The sequence below is a fragment of the Danio rerio genome, chromosome 6 (assembly GCF_052040795.2).
Source record: "Danio rerio strain M-AB ecotype USA chromosome 6, GRCz13ab, whole genome shotgun sequence".
Lineage (NCBI taxonomy): Eukaryota > Metazoa > Chordata > Actinopteri > Cypriniformes > Danionidae > Danio > Danio rerio.
The window spans coordinates 10,383,947-10,408,040 of NC_141026.1; the positions used below are offsets into that span (position 1 = coordinate 10,383,947).

The 24,094-nt window shown below is 34.4% G+C and overlaps 1 protein-coding gene and 1 long non-coding RNA gene across 3 annotated transcripts in view; one reads left to right on the forward strand and one right to left on the reverse strand.

Annotated features, from left to right (window-relative positions):
• The window catches only part of cyp27a2 (cytochrome P450 family 27 subfamily A member 2), a 63,049-nt gene extending 43,651 nt beyond the window's left edge, over positions 1-19,398 (reverse strand). For both annotated transcript variants that reach the window (XM_087256793.1, XM_087256792.1), the window contains exons 1-4: positions 17,458-19,398; positions 9,785-9,975; positions 8,424-8,623; positions 7,725-7,922 (exon numbers count right to left, since the gene is read on the reverse strand). In XM_087256793.1, coding sequence (XP_087112919.1) covers positions 7,725-7,922; positions 8,424-8,623; positions 9,785-9,975; positions 17,458-17,853 — 985 coding nt within the window. In that variant the 5' untranslated portion in view covers positions 17,854-19,398. The remainder of the gene's footprint in view (positions 1-7,724; positions 7,923-8,423; positions 8,624-9,784; positions 9,976-17,457) is intronic.
• On the forward strand, positions 5,602-9,531 carry LOC147843373 (uncharacterized). The gene is made up of 3 exons (XR_015493370.1): positions 5,602-6,259; positions 6,462-7,418; positions 7,467-9,531. It is a non-coding gene; the product is annotated as an uncharacterized LOC147843373 (long non-coding RNA).
• Positions 19,399-24,094: the final 4,696 nt, after the last annotated feature.

Here is a 24,094-nt window from a genome sequence, read left to right on the forward strand (position 1 = left end):
ACAATTATCTAATACTTTACTATTTGATAGTGTCAGGCCCGGATTAAGAACTCAAGAGGTCTGTATTAAAAAAAATAAGAATAGAATAAATTTTTTTCAAAACGAATCTATAATATATTGCCCATATTTTTTAAATAAATTATATATATATATATATATATATATATATATATATATATATGTATATATATATATATATATATATATATATATATATGTATATATATATATATATATATATATATATAGTCTACAAAGATTTAACTTATTTTTTAAGCATTTAAAATTTATTAATAAAATTTGTGAAAATTGATAGTATAAGTACACTTGTTCAAGTTAACTGAAGCAGTACTAAAATATATATTTTAAAAGGTATTTATTACTATTCTCCACTGTGCTTTGCGAGAGCTCTTACTGAACAGCACATGTTCGATGACATAAGAGTGCCCAGGCACGAATGCAATGTGAGTGCAGGCCGTAGGGGGGAAACGGAAGGGGGGAAAAGCATGCTTCAGCCTGGTTCATGGCAACTGTACAGTGCGAGTACGCCCTCAGACAAACGATAAATCAAGTCTGCACTGCCATTAGCATCCTCCGCCTGGTTAATGCTAGCTTGCACATAACATTACCATAACGTCTTCTATACCCTCATTCTCCTCATCATGGGTCTGTTTGAAGGAGTGAATACATGAAACATGCCTCAATAAAGATGCACCCTCTCCTCTTTTTCTCTTGTGATTGCCAAATCCACTTGTTCACTCATTTTGATCTACGGCAAATACTACACTACAGTCCGCTCAATTCAGTGCAGGTTATTTCAAAACTTACATGCACTTCACCAATTAGAGCATGCTGTTTAGTTAAAAAAGGAAAGAAGGAAAAAATCTGCATGCTTTTAATACATGGTGACATTTTGACAATTTAAATACAATGATAATAATAATATATGATATTGACTATTTGCTAAGAGGGAGGCAACCTTTATTAAGGCATGTGCAACCTATTAAATGCTCTTTAACAGAGCCATGAGGTAGGAGAATATGGGTGAAGTAGCGCTAGTTGTGGCAAATGATAATCGACAGGCTAACCAGGGTTTGGGAAAGGGCGACTAATAGTGGTGTAACGGATCCAAAATCTGCAGTTCGGATCACTCTACGTTTTTTGAGTTATGGATGGAACCATTTTTTGGATCAGCAAAAAAAGGAGGAGACAATTTGCTTTCCATTTATACAAAAATGTTACTGCATAAAACATTGCTTTTAACAAACAGAATATAGAACCTGTAATTTTAATAAAAAATAAAAATCAGGAAATAACCAGCTAAAAAAAAAAGTATTCAATATGAAATATGATCTTTGCTACTGTTGCTGATAATGCAAAATATATAGAAATCTTGTACAACATATATTTATCTTCAATTAATGATTCAACAATTCACACATAAAACTTCATGTTTCATTATACTGTAGGTGTATTATATTTGAAAACCTATTCAATGACATAATTTTGATGTTTGTTTGTCGCCATCTGTTGGTTACACAATGTAGTTGCTTTCACCAGCATCTTGTTTCATTAAACAGTGATTTTATTCTTACCATAATGAATGCATTAATGCAGGCTAAACAAACAGTGACAAAAAAACACCTTAATAGTCAAAAGCATTTAGGTAGGTCCCACAACGTCATCATTATATTTTACAGGGAAGCCAAAATGCTTTCAGTCATGCAATTTGAATGACACGGGAGGCGATCTCTCTGCGATTGTTATAAATGTTGGATTAACCTACAAGTTCAAAAAAAGTTATTAATCTACGAGTCACGCGCATTCTGAACCGTGGGTTGTGATCCGTATCGATCACGGATCAACAGTGATCCGTTACACCCCTAGTGACTAACATCACAAATAAATAAATACAAATGAATTCTATTAAGATGTTGCTAACATTTGAAAATAACTTTATTATATATTTAAAAGAACTATTTAGAGAAATAAGATAAACATCATCAAAACACACGAGGCACTTGTGACTTTGTTTAACATTTGCATTATTTTAAATTTTTTTTAAATGTTTCCTACCTATTAAAAATAAATGTATTTCCCATCTGATATGCAATGGGGAGAAAAAAAAATAAGAATAAGTTCAGCAGACGGTATATTAGAACTCCAGTTGATGATCAATCACGTCAAAACATGTTGCTATGTGCATTACAAGTTACACCACTGGCGCTATTTAGTTATGTTGTCTCTGTCGGTCAGACATCACTTGTCTAACAAAATTTGTGTAAATGGCTTATTCCATCAATGTGTGTTATTAACCATTGGTTAATCAGGCCCTGGATAGTGTACAATCTTTAATAGTTTTAACTTTTCACTAATATGGAAATCATTAATATTAGCATTTTTTAGACTCTTAAATTAAACATTAACATTTTAAAGTGTGGTTTTCAATTAGGACATTTCTTTTTTTATTATTATTATTATTTAAATGTTATTTGTTGACATTTATAATGTCATGTCATCAAATCATCATTCATGACTTAATTTTTTTGTGTTAAATTAAACTCCTTTTTGCATCTAAACATTTTATACACTATGCTTATAATGAAACATTAACTGGGGGTTACCTGCAGTAAGAAAAAACATGTACAAAACTTTGGTACCTTTGATGTCACTGATGTACCTCCACGTAAGCATGTCTTTATCCTTCCCCAACCTCACATGATGAGCAGCATCTTTCAAAGGATTTAATCCTCTGCTTTGACTCTTACCACCATTCATTCACTGTTAAAATATTATATAAGGTTAAACTTCACAGTTTATAATATCAATACAATACCACATATGCAAAGCAGTATTAATATATGTGACGTAGTGTAAAATTCTCTAAAGAAGACCAAAACAGAACAAAATAGTAATATAGTTATCAAATTTCATAATACAGTTATCACATTTCAAACCATTTAACAAAATATAAGTTAGTAGTGCACTATTTTGACAATTTGATCAAATAAACCTCTTTTCATAATAAAAGTTCATTTATTCAAATGTACAGTTTAACTGAACACAAGTTTATCACAAAAAAACATTAGAAAAAATAAAACCACACATTTACATTACTAAATTCAAACATTTTGTTCAATCATGCTTAATAATTCAAGTTTAGTAAATTGTTTCTACGTCATATTTATGTTTAATATACCTTGTTACCATGTTATTTATACCATATTCGAATGGTCATTGCTTCTCACATAAAAGTATGTGTAGAAAAAAAATCACAAATTACATAGTGCATCTATTATAACGTTACATCCAATGACTGTAAAAAATATGGACGACGCGACAGCCCTTTTTCCCATTGAACGCCTTGAGGGCAAAACGCCTGCTTGACGGGCACAAACTGTCGCAAAAGACTGCTGAAATTGGAGCCAGACATGCGCAGAAGGATTGTCTGATGGAGCCAGAGGAGGAGCCGCGAAAATGAGCAGAGTCGAGCTTCCAATCAAACGCTTTATGTAAAATCAACTACGCCCCCCAAACTTCTCAGCATGCGTTTGCTGTCATATCAACACAAATGGATGTAATAACGTTAACAAATATGAGGGTTTTATATATTCAATCGCGCCAGCTCCAGGCCGCAGCGCATAACTTACTCGCGGCGTCGCGGGGTGATTCCGGCTCGCATGCGGCAGCGCCTGCTCGCTCGGCCGCCGCATCAGGCTCGATTGACTCGGACTGGAATCGGGCAGTGAGTCCAGGCATCCGGAGTAGGTCCAGCAGAGGTAACATTAGTCAGTCTGAGCTCTAAGAGATAAGTCTCCGGCAGGCGAGAATCTAGCCGGAACTGTGTTTTGCTATCTGGGTGGCTAGGCGTGTATCAGCAAACTAATAAAGCCCGAAAAAAGCCCTGAACTTAGCGAATAAACAGTGTTCCACCAGGATCATGTATGTCAGAAACTATAGTTTACTGCTGAACTCATTTTGTCATGGTAAAATAACACAGAAATCGAATAATAACATTTCATTCTACTTCAGTCTCCTGCTGAAGCTCAGACGCCGCGCTTTGAGAAACTGTCAATCACAGCTGTGTATCACGATGACACGCCCAGCATTAAATTACTGCTAAAAACAAACTGTTTACAAAAATGAAGATCTGCACCTATTTCAGCACAATAACCAGTGCCTTAATCGACCAGAACTATCTTTCGGGACATTTTATTGCAAGTGTAATATTTTTTTTTATTTGGGCTCAAGTCTCCTTCATTAACACGGAGGAGGCGGGCTTTATGACTTGTACTGCAGCCAGCCCCCAGGGGGCGATCTAACGGCCGAAACCTTCACTCAAACGTAGGCTTGCGGCACACTTGGTTACATCTCATGGAATCAGACGGCGAATTGTTTACCGCGGAGGAGTGAGCTCTGCCCGGTTCTGGGTTAAATCGACACCGGCGCTTCCGAGCCAGATACAGGCCGAGCGCGTGCTATTATTAGCAAATACACATTTTGAAGAACTAACTTACGTCTGATACTGCCATTACAAACACATATTTCTAACGTTTATTTGTTCTCATCTTCTGTTCCCAGTCACTAATTATTATTGTCTAAAACAGTACGCGCCGCATATAAATATATAAATAAACTTGCTATTTTGAATAACAAGTGGAATAATACAGTACATATAATAATAAATAATGTACAAAGTATTAAAAACAAATGACTTACTTGTTTGATGTGAGTTTCACTGCTTGAAGCGCGACTGTCACGTCCACAGTCTTCATGAGGGACGTTTTCCCGCGATTGAATGTATGGCGCGAAATTGTGTAAGATTTGGCGCGAGTGTGTATAGAAGTGCAGTACCAAGTTCCGCCTACAGAGGCGCTGTTCAAAGATCACACATACACATCATGGTTTACAAGACCATATTTGTAAAGGTCATAAAAAGCACACCAAGTGTAATAATAACCAAATAACAATGTGAACTTTTGAAACAAGTCTTATAATTATCATTTAGGTCATTGTAATGAATAATCATCATTTAAACCATTTTTAATATCAACTTAAATTTTTAGTTTATAAGACCACCAAAAATGGTCTCATAAACTAAATGGTCTCATAATGCTGGTGGGTAAACCTGAAAATTGGTTCCATAAACCACATATGCCAACACACACACACACACACACACACACACACACACACACACACACACACACACACACACACACACACACACACACACACACACACACACACACAGAATATATTAATGTGATAAAATGCTGTTTCAACATACTTTGCCTGCCAGTGACAGCTCTTGTACCTTTATTTCTGAGTGTAGGTGCGTGTATATGTGTATACATTGAGACAGTATTTCCTATAAAATACATTTTTTCTTCTGAAGAAAGTCTTATTTTAGCTTGGCTAGAACAAAAACAGTTTTTAAATTAGTTACTATTAAATTTCACCGGTTGATTGTTTTGTAAAAGGTAATTAATAAGTATTGTGCCTGGGCCTGGAAATTTAAGTTTGTTTGGTTTATGATGAGTTTAACTAAAATGTGTTGAAGTTAAAGCTTGTTTTCTTGTTATTGTTTTCTCCTTTATTAATATAATGATTTGTTTGTTTGATTGAATATTTGATTTTTGGTTTACCTGATTAAACCATGCATTGGTTGAAGCTTAATTTATTATTCAATTGAATTATTTGAGAAACTGTAGGTTTTTTTTTTAACCCCTGGCGCTCAACCCACTTTATTCGCCAAATACCGCCTACACAGTCAATTTATTAGAGCAAGGACATTGACACAGTATTTCCTATAAAATACATTTTTTCTTCTGAAGAAAGTCTTATTTTATCTTGGCTAGAACAAAAACAGTTTTTAAATTAGTTAATGTAATTTTTAAGATCAATATTATTAACAATTTTTCTTAATTGACTACAGAACAAACCACTGTGACAAACCATAATGACTTGCCTAATTATCCTCATTTACCTAGTTAAGCCTCAAATTGTTCTTTAAGGTGAATAGTAGTATCTTTCAAAACAACAGGTAAAATATTATGGACTTTTATAATGGCAAAGACAAAAGTAATTGGTTATTAAAACTATTGTTTACAAACATGTAAACAAATTCTTTTCCATTAAACAGCGCTTGAGAGATATTTATAAAGAATTTAAAATTTAGAAACATATTAAAAAACCACAGGAAGACTAATAACTTTACCTTCAACTGTACACTCTCAGAATTAAAGGTATGTGAGCTGTCACTGGGGTGGTACCTTTTCAAAAGGTACAAATTTGTACCTAAAAGGACCATATTAATAACTCAAGTACCTAAGAAGTACAAAAGTGTTCCTCTTAAAATTGTTAGGTACTAATATGTACTTTTGAGGTACCAATATGGACCCTTTTAGTACAAATGTGTCTCTTTGAAAAAGGTACGACCCCAGTGACAGCTCGCGTAGCTTTATTTCTAAGAGTGTATATTAAAAATTTGCATTAAAATTATTTTTAACAATCATTAAAATAATTTATTCTTCAGGTAAACTAGCACAACTTGTGTTTTGCATCTTAAAATTTGTGAATAGAAAAGTATTAATTTAATATATCTTTTAATCTTTTATAATGTTGGTATCTTCAATTGTAAAGCTCTACAGTACAAGGTTATAACTGCAATATATATATTTAATATTATACATATTTAATGCAAATTTCATCAGGCAAAAAAAAACAAGAAGTGCTTTTTCCTGTTTAAACCCAGAGATACAGGGATTTTAATAAGGCTCTATGAGCAAATTATTAAATTGTACCTATGTTCAGCAGTCAAAAACCAAATAGTTCACTCTGATACTTTCGTATATGTCTAAGGAACAAATTTGAAACTAGGGAGGCCTCTTGTTTTCTTCTGTTTCTTTCAAAGGCAAAGAATGTGCAAAAAAATATCATTCTTTTCTCCAAAGTTTGCAATTGTGTAACTCTATAAGCAGACATCTTAGGCTCCTTTCAGATTGTCATTCTTGTTCGATATTACCCAATTTAAATGAATTAATGACTCAATACATTAATGGGATATGTGGAGCTCTGCATCGATGGATTTGCTCTTCAGTGTTTGGACTTTCAGCAGTGAAAATTAAACCACACTGAACTGAAAAAAACTGAACTTCAACTCTAAAAACTGGACTGACATATTTTCAATTTCAATTTACTAGAACTTCTATGTTAAGCTGCTTTGACACAATCTACATTGTAAATGCAGAATAGAAATAAATATGAATTGAATTAATATGTTGCATACACTTGATATAGAAAAGGTTAGCAGCAAATCATATATAGCAAATATTAGAATGATTTCTGAAGAATCATGTGACTGGAGTAATAATAATAATAAACAATGACCTTTGGAATCACGGGGAAAAATAAATGTTAAATTATATTCAAACAGAAATATTTTTAAATAGGAAATAATTTAGATTTTTACTATTTTGCTGTAATTTCAAATCAATGCAGTCTGAACAGAACAGAGACATCACTAGACATTACAACATTATGACTTATAGTGAATACATTTGATTAAATATTAATGCATGCTTCAAATGAGTGCTAGGCAACAGTAATCAAATAAGTACAAACATCAGTCAACATTCAGTAATGACAAAGTAAAATCCTGTATGGTAACCAATATGGTAGCAACATTTATATAAACATATTGTGCATGAACTTTAGCATACCTACGTCATACAACTCATCCCACGCCTGGACAAAGCGCTTCCAGAAGGGGAAGATGTGACGAGTCCAGCGAGGGAAGAAAAGAACCGTCTCAGAAAGAGCCAGCATTTCATTAACAGCAGAAATAAACCGCAGGGTGTCTGTTGGAATCTCCTCCTGCAAGCAACCTAACCGCGTTTCGAACAGAATAGAGGAGATTCCTGAAGAGCGAAAGAAGAAAACAAAACACAGTCAGCAGAAAACTACAAGTATATACAGGACTATGTTGCTGATTATGTAAGACGACACACAAGAAAAACAGTTTTTTTATTATTGTGAAAAATTTTATTGTTAAAAATTGTGAAAATACATGTTTGTTCTTTGCATTGTGTTGTTCAAAGCCTTATCAAGATTCTGGAGTGATAAAAGAGATCCCAAAAACCCTCTAATATGTCGAATAAATGGTTTCTTCCGATGTTAAGAGTTTTATTTTTGCAAAAATGTATGCAAATAAACACATCTAATTAAACATGACCTCGTTTCTATATTTAAATATACCATTTTAGAAAACTTGTTTTACAAATTTTGGCAATTCCTAATGTTACTAATAAATCGGGAAAGTATAATGATAATTATTCATTATTGATTTTTCTCTGCTCACCTTGAGTGTCTTACACTAGAAGGGCACTAGAATACTATAAGTCTTTCAAATGCATACACACCCTCAAAGCCAAACTTGTAGAGCTCCGAGGCGAGGTCGCTGACGGTGATCTGGTCAGGACTGCGCAGGCGCAAAAGCTCCAATCGCTGCAGGAGATCAGACACAACCTCATGAATGATGGGTGCATATGCTGTGACTTCCTTCAGTTTCAGCATCTTTGGGTTCAGAGCACTGCGAATGCGGTACCACTCAGGGCCTGTGCTGAAAAACAACAACGACAACAAACAAGCATTCAAACTACCATTTTAAGAGCTATAGTTAGTTCACCCAAAAAAATCAATTATGCTATTAATTATTTGCCATCTTGTTGATCCAAATCCTTAATGCCTTTATTCATCATCAGAATACAAATTAAGATATTTTTCAACACAGGCTTATTTGGATTACGTACCCTTACTGGCGTTACTGGAGAGCGCCAAATATGTCCCAGGAGCTATGATTTTTTTGCGAATCCACCAGAGGCAGCTGTGTAAACTTTGTCAGATCTCAAGTTTCTTTCATGAGTGCAATTCGCGCTGCTGTTCTCACCTAAATCCACCAGAGGCAGCTGTTGACTGACAGACTGACTGACCCATCCTCCTCCTTCCCTAAACCCAACCGATAGTGTTTTCAAAACCAGCGCCCACCGCCTTTCCTAAACGGACAGTGTTTTGAAAAGCAATCCGGAAAAAGAAAGGCTCTCGTATCCTGATTTTTACCACGTTTTCAAATTTTACCATATTCTCACCCTGTTATTTACTTGTTTGTTTTATTTTTTGGCCACTGTTTTTGTATTACCCGCTTTCTGAAACCATTCAATGCCGGACTCGAACCCTATTGTCACAGTCAACTCTGCACGGTTCAAATCCTCCGACATATGCAACGAGCCATAGCACAAACTGGTAACAGCGGAAAAGCCGTCCACAGCTGGTAAGCCCGAAAAGGAATGGCGTCATACCACCCGTAGCATTCATTGTAAAGACAAAATGCAGCCATACGTGCCTCTGGCTACATAATACACAATCTCCAGAAATGTACAGTATATAGGGCTACGTTTTCAGAATGAGTCTATGTTGATATTTTCAGTAAAATCAGAAAGCTCCATTATCCTCCATAGATAGCAAGGTTCCAAAAACAAAAATACCAAAAAACATCCTCAAAACAAACCATCCACCATTAGTGGTTCACTCAGAATATTTTCAAGTTACTTTTGTGCCCTAATAAAATAAAAATAACAACTTTATTCAACAGTACTTTATGAAAAAAAAATGATAAATTATTGCATAAACTCTCTTTTTGTGTTTATAAAAAAATGGTAATAATCATACAGATTTGGCACAGACAGCATAACTAAATAACTAAAAATGGAAGGAAGGTGCTTACTCCACATGGATTCCATACGCTTGTCCTCTCATGTCTCTGTACTCTCTCCAGTGAGGCAGATCGGTCCGCACTGGGTACCGGCCCTCTTGACGGATCACCTGTGCAATCAGATCAGCCCCAGCCACATTTATCACATCAAATGGGCCGAAGCGTGAGCGCCAGATTGGACCATACAGACGCTTATGCTCCACCTAATTGATAAATAAAGCATTATCAGTTATTTATTATACATATTTACTCAATTCAAGTTTATTTGTGAAGTGCTCTCCTCATTAATTATCATTCCAAAGCAGTCAATTAACATGTTTGTGAAAAGTGAAAGTGTTTGGGTGTTGTGTATAGGGTGGACAGTATATATACAGATGTCAAAAATTTTAGTCTGTGGATTCTTTTAAATATTACCCAAATGAGGTTTAACAGAGCTAGGAAATTTTCACAGTATGTCTGATAATATTTTTTTTTATCTGGAGGCAGTCTTAGTTGTTTTATTTTGGCTAGAATAAATGCAGTTTTAAATTTTTAAAAAACATTTTAAGGTCATTGATTTTATATATTTTATTTGTATTGTTATTCAGTAACTTGCCCACTTACCTTAATTTGCCTAGTTAACCTTATTAACCTAGTAAAGCCTTTAAATATCACTTTAAGCTGAATACTAATGTCTTGACGAATATCTAGTCAAATATTATGTGCTCTCATCATGACAAAGATAAAATAAATCAGTTATTAGAAATGAGTTATTAAAACTATTATCTTTTATGAAAAAAACATCTTCTTTGCGTTAAACAAAAATTGGGGATAAAAATATACAGGGGGGCTAATAATTCTGCCTTCAACTGTGCATATTTAACCTGCAGTTATATACATAATCCAGGGACCGAAACTAGCAGTGCAGGGTCTTCAGATACAAACTATAGAGTGCCTCAGACAAAAAGCTGAATAAACCTTGGTTTAATGTGTAGCATCAATTGTAAGTAAGCCCTTTTTGAGTTGATTTCACAGAAAGACACTATACACTGTGGTTCTTGAGTCCCCTTCTTTTGCACCAATGGCCAAACCAGTGGTATGTAGATAGACGTCATTATTATCAATCAACAGCAAACTAGGCATGGGTCAATAATCGTTTTCAAGGTTTACAGTACCTCGGTTTGGAAAATCAAGGTTTTAAAACCACAAATTTTTTTGTTATACCGTTCCTTCGGCATGTGTAAATGTTTTTTTTTTTTTTTTTTACTTTTTTAAATTATTGTTTTATTCAGCCATATGGTGGAAATGTTTGTTTCCTGCTTTAATGTCATCTAGAAATAAAAATCTGTTTTATTTAAATCTATCTATCCTCACTTTATTCTGAGCCCATAAGACTTGTGGACAATAATAAAAACACTAATCAGACAAAGATAAAACATTTTCTATCCTTCCACCATGTGGGCAGGTAACTGAAGATATGATTAAGATTCATGACAAATTAGTTCCTGCTTGTATTTATAAAAACATAGAGTGCATTAAATATGATAGATCTTCTTTGGTTGTCATTTATGTACATGCACACACATTCATATAAGTCTGCCAGTTGTTTCTGAGATGTAAAACAAAATTACTCAATTACATCTGTTTATCAAGACTGCGGTTTGATTTATGATGCTTTTATGACCTTTGTGAACTGCCTGAACTTTCAACGGCAGGGCAGAAAGCTCTTTGGTTTCACTAAAAATATCTTAATTCATGTTTCAAACATTCAACTTAATAGTTCAGAACAACATGAGGGTGAGAATACATGTATGATAACAGAAATGTCCTTTTAAATAATCTTGTTAAAGCTCATATATTTACATTTTAGTAATGATAATAAAAATCTGGACGCTTAACTTTTTTACACAAGTATAAATAAAGACGAAAGCAAAACCTCCAGTAGGTGGTGGCAAGTCTGAATCGTAAGTTAATCGTTTGATTACTTAATTCAGATGGTTGATTAATCTGAAAATAGGTGATTGTGTCACTCAAGTAGGTACTCGTATTAATTGAAAATGTGGTGTAATGTATATTTATGTTATACGTTTATCATGTATGGCCATACACCCAAAGCACAATCACAACACCACCAGTGTGCAGCATCCACTTGGATGATGTGACGGCAGCCACAGGACAATGGCGCCAGTGCGCTCACCACACACCAGCTATAGGTGGAGTGGAGAGACAGTGATAGAGCCAATTAGGAAGATGGGGAGGCCAAGATGGGTAAGTGCTGATGAAGGGACACTGGGGTTACACTCCTACTCTTTATGAGAAGTGCCATGGGATTTTGAATGACTACAAAGACTCTCATATGAAAGATGGCACTCACTGACAGGGTAGTATCTCCTTCGCTTTACTGGGGCATTAGGACTCATTCAGACCACAGGTTGAGTGCCCTATGCTGGCTTCACTAACACCACTTCCAACAGCTACCTAGTTTTCCCATGTGCTCTCCCATCCAGGTACTGACCAGGCTCAGCCCTGCTTAGCTTCAGTGAGTAGCAGGTCTAGGGCTGCAGGGTGATATAGCTGTGGTAATTACCTAAAAACTACTAACAAAGTACATTCCATATGCAGTATAAATGTAATCTGGAAGCGCTATATTTACAATATTGCCATTCTTCCACGTTTTGCCTATTTATTTTCCCCATTTATTTTATAACACTGCAGTGTTGATCAGGAATATGCAAATGTTCTGTTTCATCTTTGCTTGGAATTACTTTTGCCTGAAGGACAATAGAAGATTGGATAAACGTTGCCTGGTCAGATAAGTCTCGATATGTGTTGTGATATTTGGAGGATAGAGTCATCCAATAGATAGAATTTGGCATCAACAGCATGAAAGTATGGATCCATCCTGCCTTGCATCAACGGTTCAGGTTGGTGGTGGTGGTGTAATGGTGTGGGGGATATTTACTTGGTACACTTTGGGGCCATTTGTACCAATTGAGCATTGTTTCAACACCACAGCCTACCTGAGTATTGTTGCTGACCATGTCCATCCCTTTATGACCACAGTGTACCCATCATCTGATGGCTACTTCCAGCAGGATAACGCTCCATGTCAGAGGCGTGATCATCTTAGACCGGTTTCTTAAACATGACAATGAGTTCACTGTACTCAAATGGCCTCCACAGTCACCAGATCTAAATCCAAAAGAGCACCTCTGGGATGTGGTGGAACGGGAGATTCGCATCATGGATGTGCAGCCGACAAATCTGCAGCAACTGCATGATGCTATCATGGCAATATGGACCAAAATCTCTGAGGAATATTTCCAGTACCTTGTTGAATCTATGCCACAAAGGATTAAGACAGTTCTGAAGGGAAAAGGGGGTCTAAATCGGTACTAGTAAGGTGTACCTCATAAAGTGGCCGGTAAGTGTATATTAACTATCATATATCAAATATATCTTGGAAATAACAAAAATGTTTGTTTCTCATTCTACCTTTAATGCTTCAAGAAGGAATGTTTTGATCTTTCAAGACATGGTTTTGTTTGCTTGGCGATCAATATCGCACATCCCCTCTTGCCAAAAATACTTTCCAAAACATGTTTGTCTAACACTCCCCCCAGCTTCCTTTAGTTGGACCACAAAGTCAGTGCAAAAAAATGTAATGTTGAGACCCTCAAACAAACAGTGACTAGTCTCCATTAGTCAGCAAGTTTTCTGATTGGCCAAATCCTGTGGGCAGCACTCAGACTCTTTACACGGAAAGATTGACATAGAGATAAGTGTAATTTCTCTGAAACCCAATGTTAGTGATTTGAATCTGGTATTTTGTTCATGATGATATTCCATATCTTAATATAGTCCATAGTGATCTACAGAAACTTGAGATCAGCGCAGAGTTTTCAACGAAGCACTGGACATAACACCACCCCCAGCTACAGTAATGTTCTCAGATATCTGACCTACAAAACTACTTCTTTATGGCAAGCCGTTTCAACTTTTACTTCTTTAAACTAACTTTTATTGTAATACCAAATACCTAGCAGATAATACTAGAGATTATTTTTTACTGCAGTCATTATTTCAGCAGTTGACTAATTAGTTCAATTTTACTATTAGTCTCTAAAAATATAATCTATTGGTAATAATTATTTAAATCTTGCAACTGATTAATCAGAACCAAGCATTTCTGTAAAACCTAAATAATTGGAGCACTTGTAGAAAACTACTACCACAAGTCATAAATGCTGGTGTCTTACACTGCGAAAATTTAATTTGCTGCTTGTTCAAACTACTTATTTAATATGAGTTGAACTAGCACAATTATTAAGTTTTTTTGTGGGACAACCTAAATGTTTTAAGTTCAATCCACTTAAATTTATAAAAAAATAAGTTAACCGATTTGTGATTGGACAACATGGAAGAATTGTGTGGAACCCAGCATTCTTACAGTGTATGAACAGGTTATTAATATTTAGTACAACCTTAATAAGTACTGTAATCAACTAAGGAATAAATTATAGTACTTAAAAAAAAAAAAAGCTAAACTAGACAATCTACCAGCAACAACAGGAAGCTATGCGTGTCATAGCTAAAACAACATTAAAGCACATTAAATGATTAATTCAGTGGAATAATTACTATTGATATTCAGTGATGGGGGTAACGCATTTCAAGTAACGCAATTTGCAGGTACCTATACTATAGGATGCTCTCTCTCATTGGCTGTAGGTAATCAGCAATGTTATTTTCAATCAGAACATATTTCACATTGCATGATTTTGAATCGCCGACAGCTCCAGATATTTAGCATGCCAAATATCTCACGGGTGTCAGCGACTCATCTGCGATTCTCTCAGATCACGAGTTTGATACACTCTAAAAATATTTAGACAAAACAAAAAAAAGTTACGCAACAGTTTCAATTAATATATTCAAGTTACGATAACATCTAACAAAATGAGGTTCAGACAACAAACTTTATAATGTTAGCCAAATCTTTTCCTCCTCAATCAGAGGCATTTTCACATAGCAAAAAACTCTCGACTTTTTTAGTTGAGTACTCAAAATAAGTTTTTTTTTATTAAAATTGAAAACAAATCCAGTTTTATGTACTTAATTACATGCATGTTTTCAAGATTAGAACCACAAATAAATAAAGTAGCTGAAATTGTTTCATTTTTTGTTTGTTTTTCGAATTTACTGTTCATGCTTGTAAGAAATACATTTAACAACAACATTTTTGTTTTCCGGTCATGTTTTATTTGTATTAAACCACAGGTTTCCTTTTTTTTTTTTTACAAAACAAAAACATGTTCCGTCCCATATTATCAGCATAAAAAATAACAAAAAACATCAGTTTGTGCACTTAAAAATACAAAACAACTCCATTAGTGTGTAAAAATTGAGTTATCAACCAAATTTTGTCCAATTTTTACCTGTTTTGAAAACTTAGTTATTCTGGCTACTTAAAAGTTTTAATCTAATCAGCATTTTAGAATTTTTAAGTTCCAATAGTGTATTAAACTATGTAGTGGTAACAGATCTCTTGATATTTACGTGAACGAGCACATTAGCCTGTGATTTCAGGCATTTGCTGCTGATTTCTTAAAACCTGTCAGCAAGTCAAAATTGGGGCTAAAGTCATAAAGTCTGAACTCGACATTATGGATAAATCTTGCACATTATGGATAAATCTTGCACCATCTTTTTTTCCCCCTGAAAGCTCTAAAAGTGTTGTTGGCTTTGGGCTGGAAACCTATCCATGAAAAACTGACTGTTTTGATGAAAATTTGTGCTGTCAAACAAATGCGTTCAAAATAAAAATAAAAGTGTATATGCAAATAATTTTTTTTAATGATAACTTAAAACTTTAAAAGCATTTTACGAGCACATTTACTTTCTACATCACAGATGTCAGAGTTTATACTAGGACATTAGCTTTTTTAACATCAAATTGCAAAATTAAAATAACCTTAAAAATTAAAATGTTTTGTCCTATTTGCATTATTATGCTGTTGTATAATCATTATATAATAAGTGTCATTAAAATGTCTTGAAATCACAATAATATCTCTCATCGCAATAAGTTCTGTGCAGTGTTGGAGATAACGTACTGCAAGTAACACGAGTTACGGAATAATATTACTTTTTAAAATAACGAGTAGAGTAAATCATTACTTTTAAAAGTTATTTTTTTATTTAATTAATTTGCTGTTAAAAAATAAATCGCTGAATTTAAATTAGTCACAATGAATCACGCAGTCAATGAGAGAATGTGTTCATTATTTTGAACGCATCAAAGAAAAGGAAAAGGGGATTATAGTCTCATGGACAGTGATTTTACTGAAGACAAACAAAAGTAGCAAACACATTGCTTTAAACTTTCAATGATCTGTATATGGCATGTATAGCTCTGGGGTCAGGAAGTTTTCAGATAACATTATCTTAAAATATTATTTTTTGATGTGTTTTTTTAAAGGTAAAAATACAAACATATGACCTATATTAGCTATCATATATTACCTATATCACGGAAATAACAAAAATACAGTGTTTTTGTTTTGTTTTGTTTGTACCCACTCTTAATGCTTCAGGAAGGAATGCTTTTGATATTTCAAGACATGTTTTAGTTTGCTTGGCGATGAATATCGCACAGCCCTGTTCTGTTCCTGAAAATACTTTCCCACTTAAAACTAAAGTAGTCACAATGAATAATGTAACTAATGAGAGAACGTTCATTATTTTGAACGAATCGAAGAAAAGGAAAAGGGGATTATAGTCAATGCACAGTGATTTTAATTAAGACAAAATAAAAGTAGCAAACACATTACTTTAAACTTTCAATAAACTGTATATGGCATGTTGAGGTCAGCAAGTTCTCAGATAACATTATCCCAAACAATTATTTTACAGTGTGTGTTTTTTTAAGGTAAATGTAGATGTAGGTTATATAATTGCAGAGCTCCTCTATAACAAAAAGAAAGAAAAAAACAAGTTCTGAAAGAGATCAAGCCTCAGCCAGGTAAGAAAAATTAACGCAAAGGTAACTTAAAAGTAACGTAAATCATTACTTACCATTAAAAGTAACTAAGTAATGCTACTTATTTTGAGGGAGTAACTCAATATTGTAATGGATTACTTTCAAAAGTAACATTCCCCAACACTGTTCATGTTATTAAAAAAAAGAGTCAGTGATGAGTTTCTAAAAAACATTATTATTTTTAATGTAAAGCTTTCCAAGGTTATTCATGGAGCCGCTGACAGCAGTATGTCAATGTTCTTCTTTTAAAGATACTAATTGCTATTCGATTAGCCTTCTTTATTGTCAAACAACAACTACCTTGCTGTATTTTTTTGCTAGTTTAAAGAAATACATGTTAAAACGGCTTTCCACAATGTCCTCTCATACAGCAATCAGCTGTTCCCATCAGACAGAATTTCCTGAGTCTTTTAAATCAACTTGGCATAGGCAATATAACAGAAATGCTTTAAGGATAGTGTTGACAGGACTGTTATTATTGTGGACTTTTTAACATAATACAAATAAATATGCAAATGTCATATCACAACAGAATTGACAGCAGATTACAAACATTGTAAAACAAAGGTAAGCTGTGTAATAAGCTCACAAACTACTTGCTAAATCAAAACAAATACATTGAAGTTCTGCAAAAAGTGAAATAAAGAGGGTAAATGTGTTTTACCTGCATTGCATGACTTTTATCCGCGTATCCTTTAACAAAGAGCCAGTATACAGTTGTTGCCAGATTGGGTCCCGGTAGATCATCTTTTGTTTTGTATCTCCCAGTTATTGTATTTGCGCTCTGCAAGTCGACATCGCCTGTTTGAGACTTCAGGGTTCGAGCAATCATTTCTTGAAACGGCGCATATTTTCTACCAATCTGAGCTGCGAGACGATCAGCTTTAACCAGAGCAGAAATCAGCATGTTGACGACTGGTGTGTGTCGCAGAGGATCTGAACTGGACTGTCTCGCACTTGCAGAGAGATGCCTCCTATCAAACTCTGGGCGGGTTTTTCGGCTGTGTGTCAAAACTATGAGCATATCTCGACGACATTGTGCAACGCAGACACATTTCATATCCTAACATGTTTATTAGTAGTTCACACGGTTTTAAGAGGCCCCGGTAGGGTCTGAAAGAATGTAACGTTAGCTGTCAGTAATCTAAAGTCGTCAAGCTAGTGAGGCAGGCTAAAGCAAAGAAAATTCGCGGATGTTTATATGCCCCCTTCTGACCCCCTAAATGTGGAATGCGGAATGATGGATCATTGTATAAACTGCATTACGTTTATACTAGACTAAACAACAAATGATTGGTGCGTTTTACCGCACAATCATTCTGTATGCATGACACAATCAACTGCACGCACAGGGAAACAAGTACCGTTGCTGCGTCCCAATTCGCCTACTTCACTACTCGCCCAATTTGCCTAAAAGTGTGTAGTGTTTCGTGAAGAAAACGAGCATATTTTACGTTTGAGTGTGTTTAAGAGTACGCAAGCGGGGACATAAGTTACTACTGCGTCGTTTTACCACGAAGCTTATGTAGCTTAGTCCTGTCAATCTTCTTGTGACATCAACTACATTTATTTCATATTTAACTTGGTACCATGAGGAGACACAGCAGCAGGTTAATCTGTCATTCGCGGGTTTTTATGCTGCAAAATCTCCTCAGGTGTTTGTATGGATTAATAAATCACTGACCAAACACATCTTTAGAAGTTAACATTGCTATTGCAGATTATATATAACAAAAATACGTGAAATAAATAGTTTATATTAGGTTATATAACATTTAACGATCGTTGAAATATTTTTTTAACAAAGCCTCCCTACTCCGTCGTAGGTTTGGTTTCGCGCGTCCACCATTTTTGTAGTTTGTTTTTTATTCACGATTGTAGTTCTAATGTAAAAACGGTTTAGTTGAAACAATTAAAACAGTTTTTTTTACACAAAACATTTCTTATTCTGTTGAAATATGACCCTACTGTTTCAACGTTTCATGTTAGCCTAATAACAATTCAACGGAGAGTAATTTAATAACATTAACATTAATTAAAATAATGATTGTATCATATTTTAGATTAAAAAATATTTATCCTTTGTTCATTTTGAAACATTTTTTAACAATTCTGAACAATAGCAGGCTTTACAACTGTAGACAAAATTATCCCCAAACGCAGCTTCATAAAAGTTAACGTTGCAGATGAAATATAACGCAGAAAACAGGGAATTATAAGTTTCCATTATTTTATACTATAATCAAAGATGCCCTATAAATTACTGCATTGGTTAAATAAGTTAAATTGTTCTCTGATATCTTTGATTTGCCATATTTTAAAGCTATGGTCAAAGAAAACAGCGCCAGGAATTATTATCAATGCTGCATGAATAAGATGAGTTGAGTGATTTGACACGATTTAGCAGACTACACGTGTTTGTTGAAACACATGCATCAAATTTCACAATAAACACTATACATTAACAAAAGAAGTAACTAAACATACCTTATGCCTTTCCAGAGTTTAGATGAATAAATGTATAATCAGTAAATCTTGGATTTGGTGTCCTGAGGCCAGTTTAAACGTGCCTCGTGCTGTCTTTGCCTAGCAACAAACAGTAAACAAATTCGCGCTCGCGTTTTCAAAATAAAAGTTCCACATACACAGTGAAATAAACGCTTAAAAATAAGGGAGAAAAAGTCTCATTGTTGTCTCACTGACTAAAAAACGTTGCTTATCAGTGCTGCATGAAGCGTGCATATTAATGATCTCAGAGCTTAATGACATGGCTGCTCGCCAGGTCCGGATGAATGACCTAAAGTAGGCATACATGGAAGAGCAGAGTCTCATTACAGTATGTTTTGTCTTCTGTTTGGCATGTTGTCCATTTTGGTTTTACACTTGTGGAATTACATGAAAACAAGGATGTCTGAGGCTCACAGTAAACCCATTTCCATAAACTGATCCTTTATTATTCTACTGCTTTGGTTTACCTAGATTTTCATTATAGGCCAAATATAATGATCATTGAAATGTTTTTTTTTTCACCAAAGCCTCCCCACTCATTCGTCAATTTCCCCCATACACCCTAGTTTGTTTACACTTTTTACCCATGTTAGTAGTTCTATTCAAACTCTAATACAAATTACTGTAATAGTTGTATAAAACTCCTTTTGTTAAACAAAACATTTCTTATTCGGTTTAAATATGAACCTACTGTTTCAAAACGTCATGTTAGCCTGCTAACATCATGTTGTCTTCATCCAACTTAGAGTGAAAATGTTAATAAAAATGATCAATTTTAGATGAAATCTACTTAGCCTTTATTCATTTTAAAACCTTTTTTAAACAAATCTTAACAATATAGGCTATATAATTGTAGACAAGAATCATCCCCAAACACATCTTTATAAAAGTAAACATTGTTGTTGCAGATGAAATATAACTTAGAAAACAGGAAATTGTTAGTTACATTAGGTTATATAATAATTAACTATCATTAAAAATTTTTTTTACCAAAGCCTCCCCATTCATCCATTGGTTTCGTGCGTCTGCCATGTTTGCAGTTTGTTTACACCATTTACCCATGTTTGTAGTTCTAATCGACTTTACATTCTAATCAAATTAATGTAATAACTTTTTAGTTGAAGCAATTAAAACTAATTTTAAACAATATTCTGTTGAAATATGACCCTACTTTTTCAACAAGTCATGTTAGCCTACTTACAATCCAACGTAGAGTAAGAACATGAATAAAAATATAATTATCATATTTTAGATTAAAAATATTTAGCTTTTGTTTATTTCGAAACATTTTTTAACAATTCTGAACAATAGTAAACTGTACAACTGTAGACAAATTGATTAACCAATCTGTGAAATTAGTTATTTTTTCCAAATACTTTTTGACAAGTGCTGTTTTACATTTTTTTCCGAAACCTCTTTAACGCATGGGGGATAATAATATTGACCATAACTGTTTTTAATATACTTTTTTGCAGTATATTTTTCAGTCAAACTAAAAGAAGTAAGGCTTTCTCCAGGAAAAAGCAATATGCGAAAAGATTCTCTCTTAAAATCACATGGGAAATATTTGAAAACCAAAGAAAATTGCACAGGTGGTCTAATAATTTTGTCTTTGCTACATATTAAATGCACATCTTAGATATTACCTTTTGCATTTAAAATCTATTTACAATTTTATATACAGCTGAATATATTTTCTGACACGTCATGATTTAGCCAAGTACGATGCAATCCTGGAATAACATGTTGATCCTGGAAACATCATTGTTTGTTCGAAAATGTAATCCATATCTAATCCCTACCCGTAAACCAAACCATAACTGGAAATTATTCCCAACATCAGAGGGGAATAATAGTTGGATAACAATCATGTAGAAGTGCACAAGTTTAACCGTAAGCCTAAACTTAACTATAAACATATCCCATAATTCTTAATTAGAATGTTGTTCCAGGATCAACTTGGATGTTAATCCAAGAACATGTCCTACTTGGTGAAATCAGGTTGGCTTATTTTCTGGCCTTCTCCCTCATCATTTACACTTGAAAATGAAGCATACTGTATCTGATAAACTCAGCAGCACATAGAGAAATGCTTCATAAATGTGAGCTCAAAAAAATCGATCAAGCACAACCAAATGTGAAATAAATATCTTTTATTATTCATTTTCATCATCATTAGCAACACTTTACAAAGTGCCAGCCGTCATAGGCGATCTCATGATATCATCCAGCAAACGGGCCGATCGGTGCTGCCATCAGCAGACCGCACAGCCCACGTGGGCCTTTATACGATGCCAATCATGCGTAGAATTTTGAGTTTTAAAAAAAGAGAGAAAATAAAAATATATATATCAAAAAAATATGCGTACCACTGATATACAGATTTGATATAAACAGGCTTATTGGTCACAAACCAAATCGAATTATAAACATGGCTTTTCTCATACAATAGACAAAGAGGACAAACAACAGATATAAGTTCTGTACCAGATACGTGTACTGTCTAAAATAAAAAAAACGTACAGAGTTCTTCTCTTGATTTTGTTTCTTTTTTTTCACTTTTCTGTCATCAGTTGTAAAAGGCGCAAGGCATTGAGTGCGCTGGCAATAATCTCACTGAACCGGCAGACAGAAAAGAAGTCTCTTGAAAACACAGACAAACACACTCGGACAAATACAACACACACTCACACCAACAAATACAAAGTGCATTCATGACCCTGGAGTGGCAGCAGTGGCGGATTCAGCTTCTTTGAGTTGATGGAGAACTTCCTTGTAATTACTGTCATAAATTAAACAGCTATGGACTCTTGTTAAACTGGATGAATATCTGGAAGTGATGAACAAATGTTATATATATATATATATATACAGGCAAGTAGTTCAATGATGCCACCTAGTGGTGAAAAAACATCTGACATTACATTCCAATAGGAAGATTCTCAATTTGCATGACAACATCCTTCAGCAAGGATACCAGTGTGTTGGGCGGAGTCGGTTGCTTTTGGCACCAGTCAGCATTTAGACACTTGTCTAGCCTGAATTTACAAAAGAATCAGACATCATGTGTTTTAAAGAGATAATTCATCCTAATGCTTATCTATTTTTTTTATTATTCCCAGGTTCTGCTGGTAGCATTTCCTGAATTTTTTTACTCAAAATTGCATTAAATTTACATTAAATAGTTAGTTTTTAACAGTTTTTTTTTTTTGCCTCAAATTGGAATTTCCCCAACCTATGCAGGGGATCATAGTGAGTGCTCCGACTTGGCCCCACCCTGATCCATAATGCTAAATGCTAATCTGAAAATCAACATAAATATTAGAAGATCAATATAAATATTTGAATATTAAAAAGGGGCTTAATTGTTTCATGTGGAAACTGTTAATACCGCAAAATCAGAATGAAAGGGATAGTTCATCCTAAAATGTAAAACTCCCCTTTACTCACTTTCACACTTGGTCAAAATCCTAATTGACTTACTTTTACTTTTTATATCTGCTGAACAGAAAAGAAGATATTTTAAAGAATGCTGTTTGGTTGATTTCCATAGTGTTTTACTTTTACTCAAAGAAATGTTTCACTACTTGTTCAAACTACTTACTTAAAATTAGCTGAATCTAACAAAAATATGGATCCTAATCCTTTGACTTCAACTTTTAGGGCAGCGCCAAAAGAAATATGTATATATGTATATATTTTGTATAAATTATTATTGTAGAAATGATGTAATGTAATGTATTTATAAAACGCATTTATCATCTATGACCATACACCCAAAGCACTTCACAATTATGAGGGGGGTCTCTTCCCTCCACAACCAGTGTGCAGCATCCACTTGGATGATGCGACGGCAGCCACAGGACAATGGCGCCAGTGCACTCACCACACACCAGCTACAGGTGGAGTGGAGAGACAGTGATAGAGCCAATTAGGAATATGGGGATGATTAGGAGGCCAAGATTGGTATGGGCCAATGGAGGGAATTTGGCCAGGACACTTAGTTAAGGTTACTAGGGTTACACCCCTACTCTTTACGAGAAGTGCCATAGGATTTTTAATGGCCACAGAAAGTCAGGACCTCAGTTTAACATCTCATCCGAGTGTTATCTTATAATATCCAGTATCCAATATCACATCTTAAACTTGAGCACCTTAAATACACCATCTGAGGCTCTACAAAAAAGTTTTTTATAAAGTTTGGCAGCCTCTATCCTACATTAAATGCTCAGGGTTTACTATATCCTAAGTGAAAGTTTCCCAATTTAATTAAATTTCTTTCTTTATGGGGTATATGTTTGTAGCTGTGTACTTTAATATGTTGTTCAAAATATGTGTTGTGGGAAAATTGAACACTATTGAAAATCAATATAAATATTTAAATATTAAAAAGGGGCTTAAATATTTCATGTGTAATCCACATAAATTTGTAAAAACAATTAAGTGAACTTAATCAATTTGTGTTGGGACAACATGAAGCAAATGTGTGGAACCCAGCATTACAGTATTCCTAATATGGAAGTTGATGGATCCCAGCATTCTTTAAAATATCTTCTTTTCTGTTCAACAGAAAAAATAAAAGTCATAAAGGTTTAAAACCACATGAGAGAGAGTAAATGATGAGGTAACTTCATTTTTAAGTGAACTATCCCTTTAAATGCAATATATCCAATGCAATAATCCATATAATGGGTGCTAATGGTGATCAGTATTCTGGGGATCAATGATAGGGTTTGGTGATCTACGATTTAATGTATTTCAATGACGAACATTCGCTTGACTGCAAGTGCTGG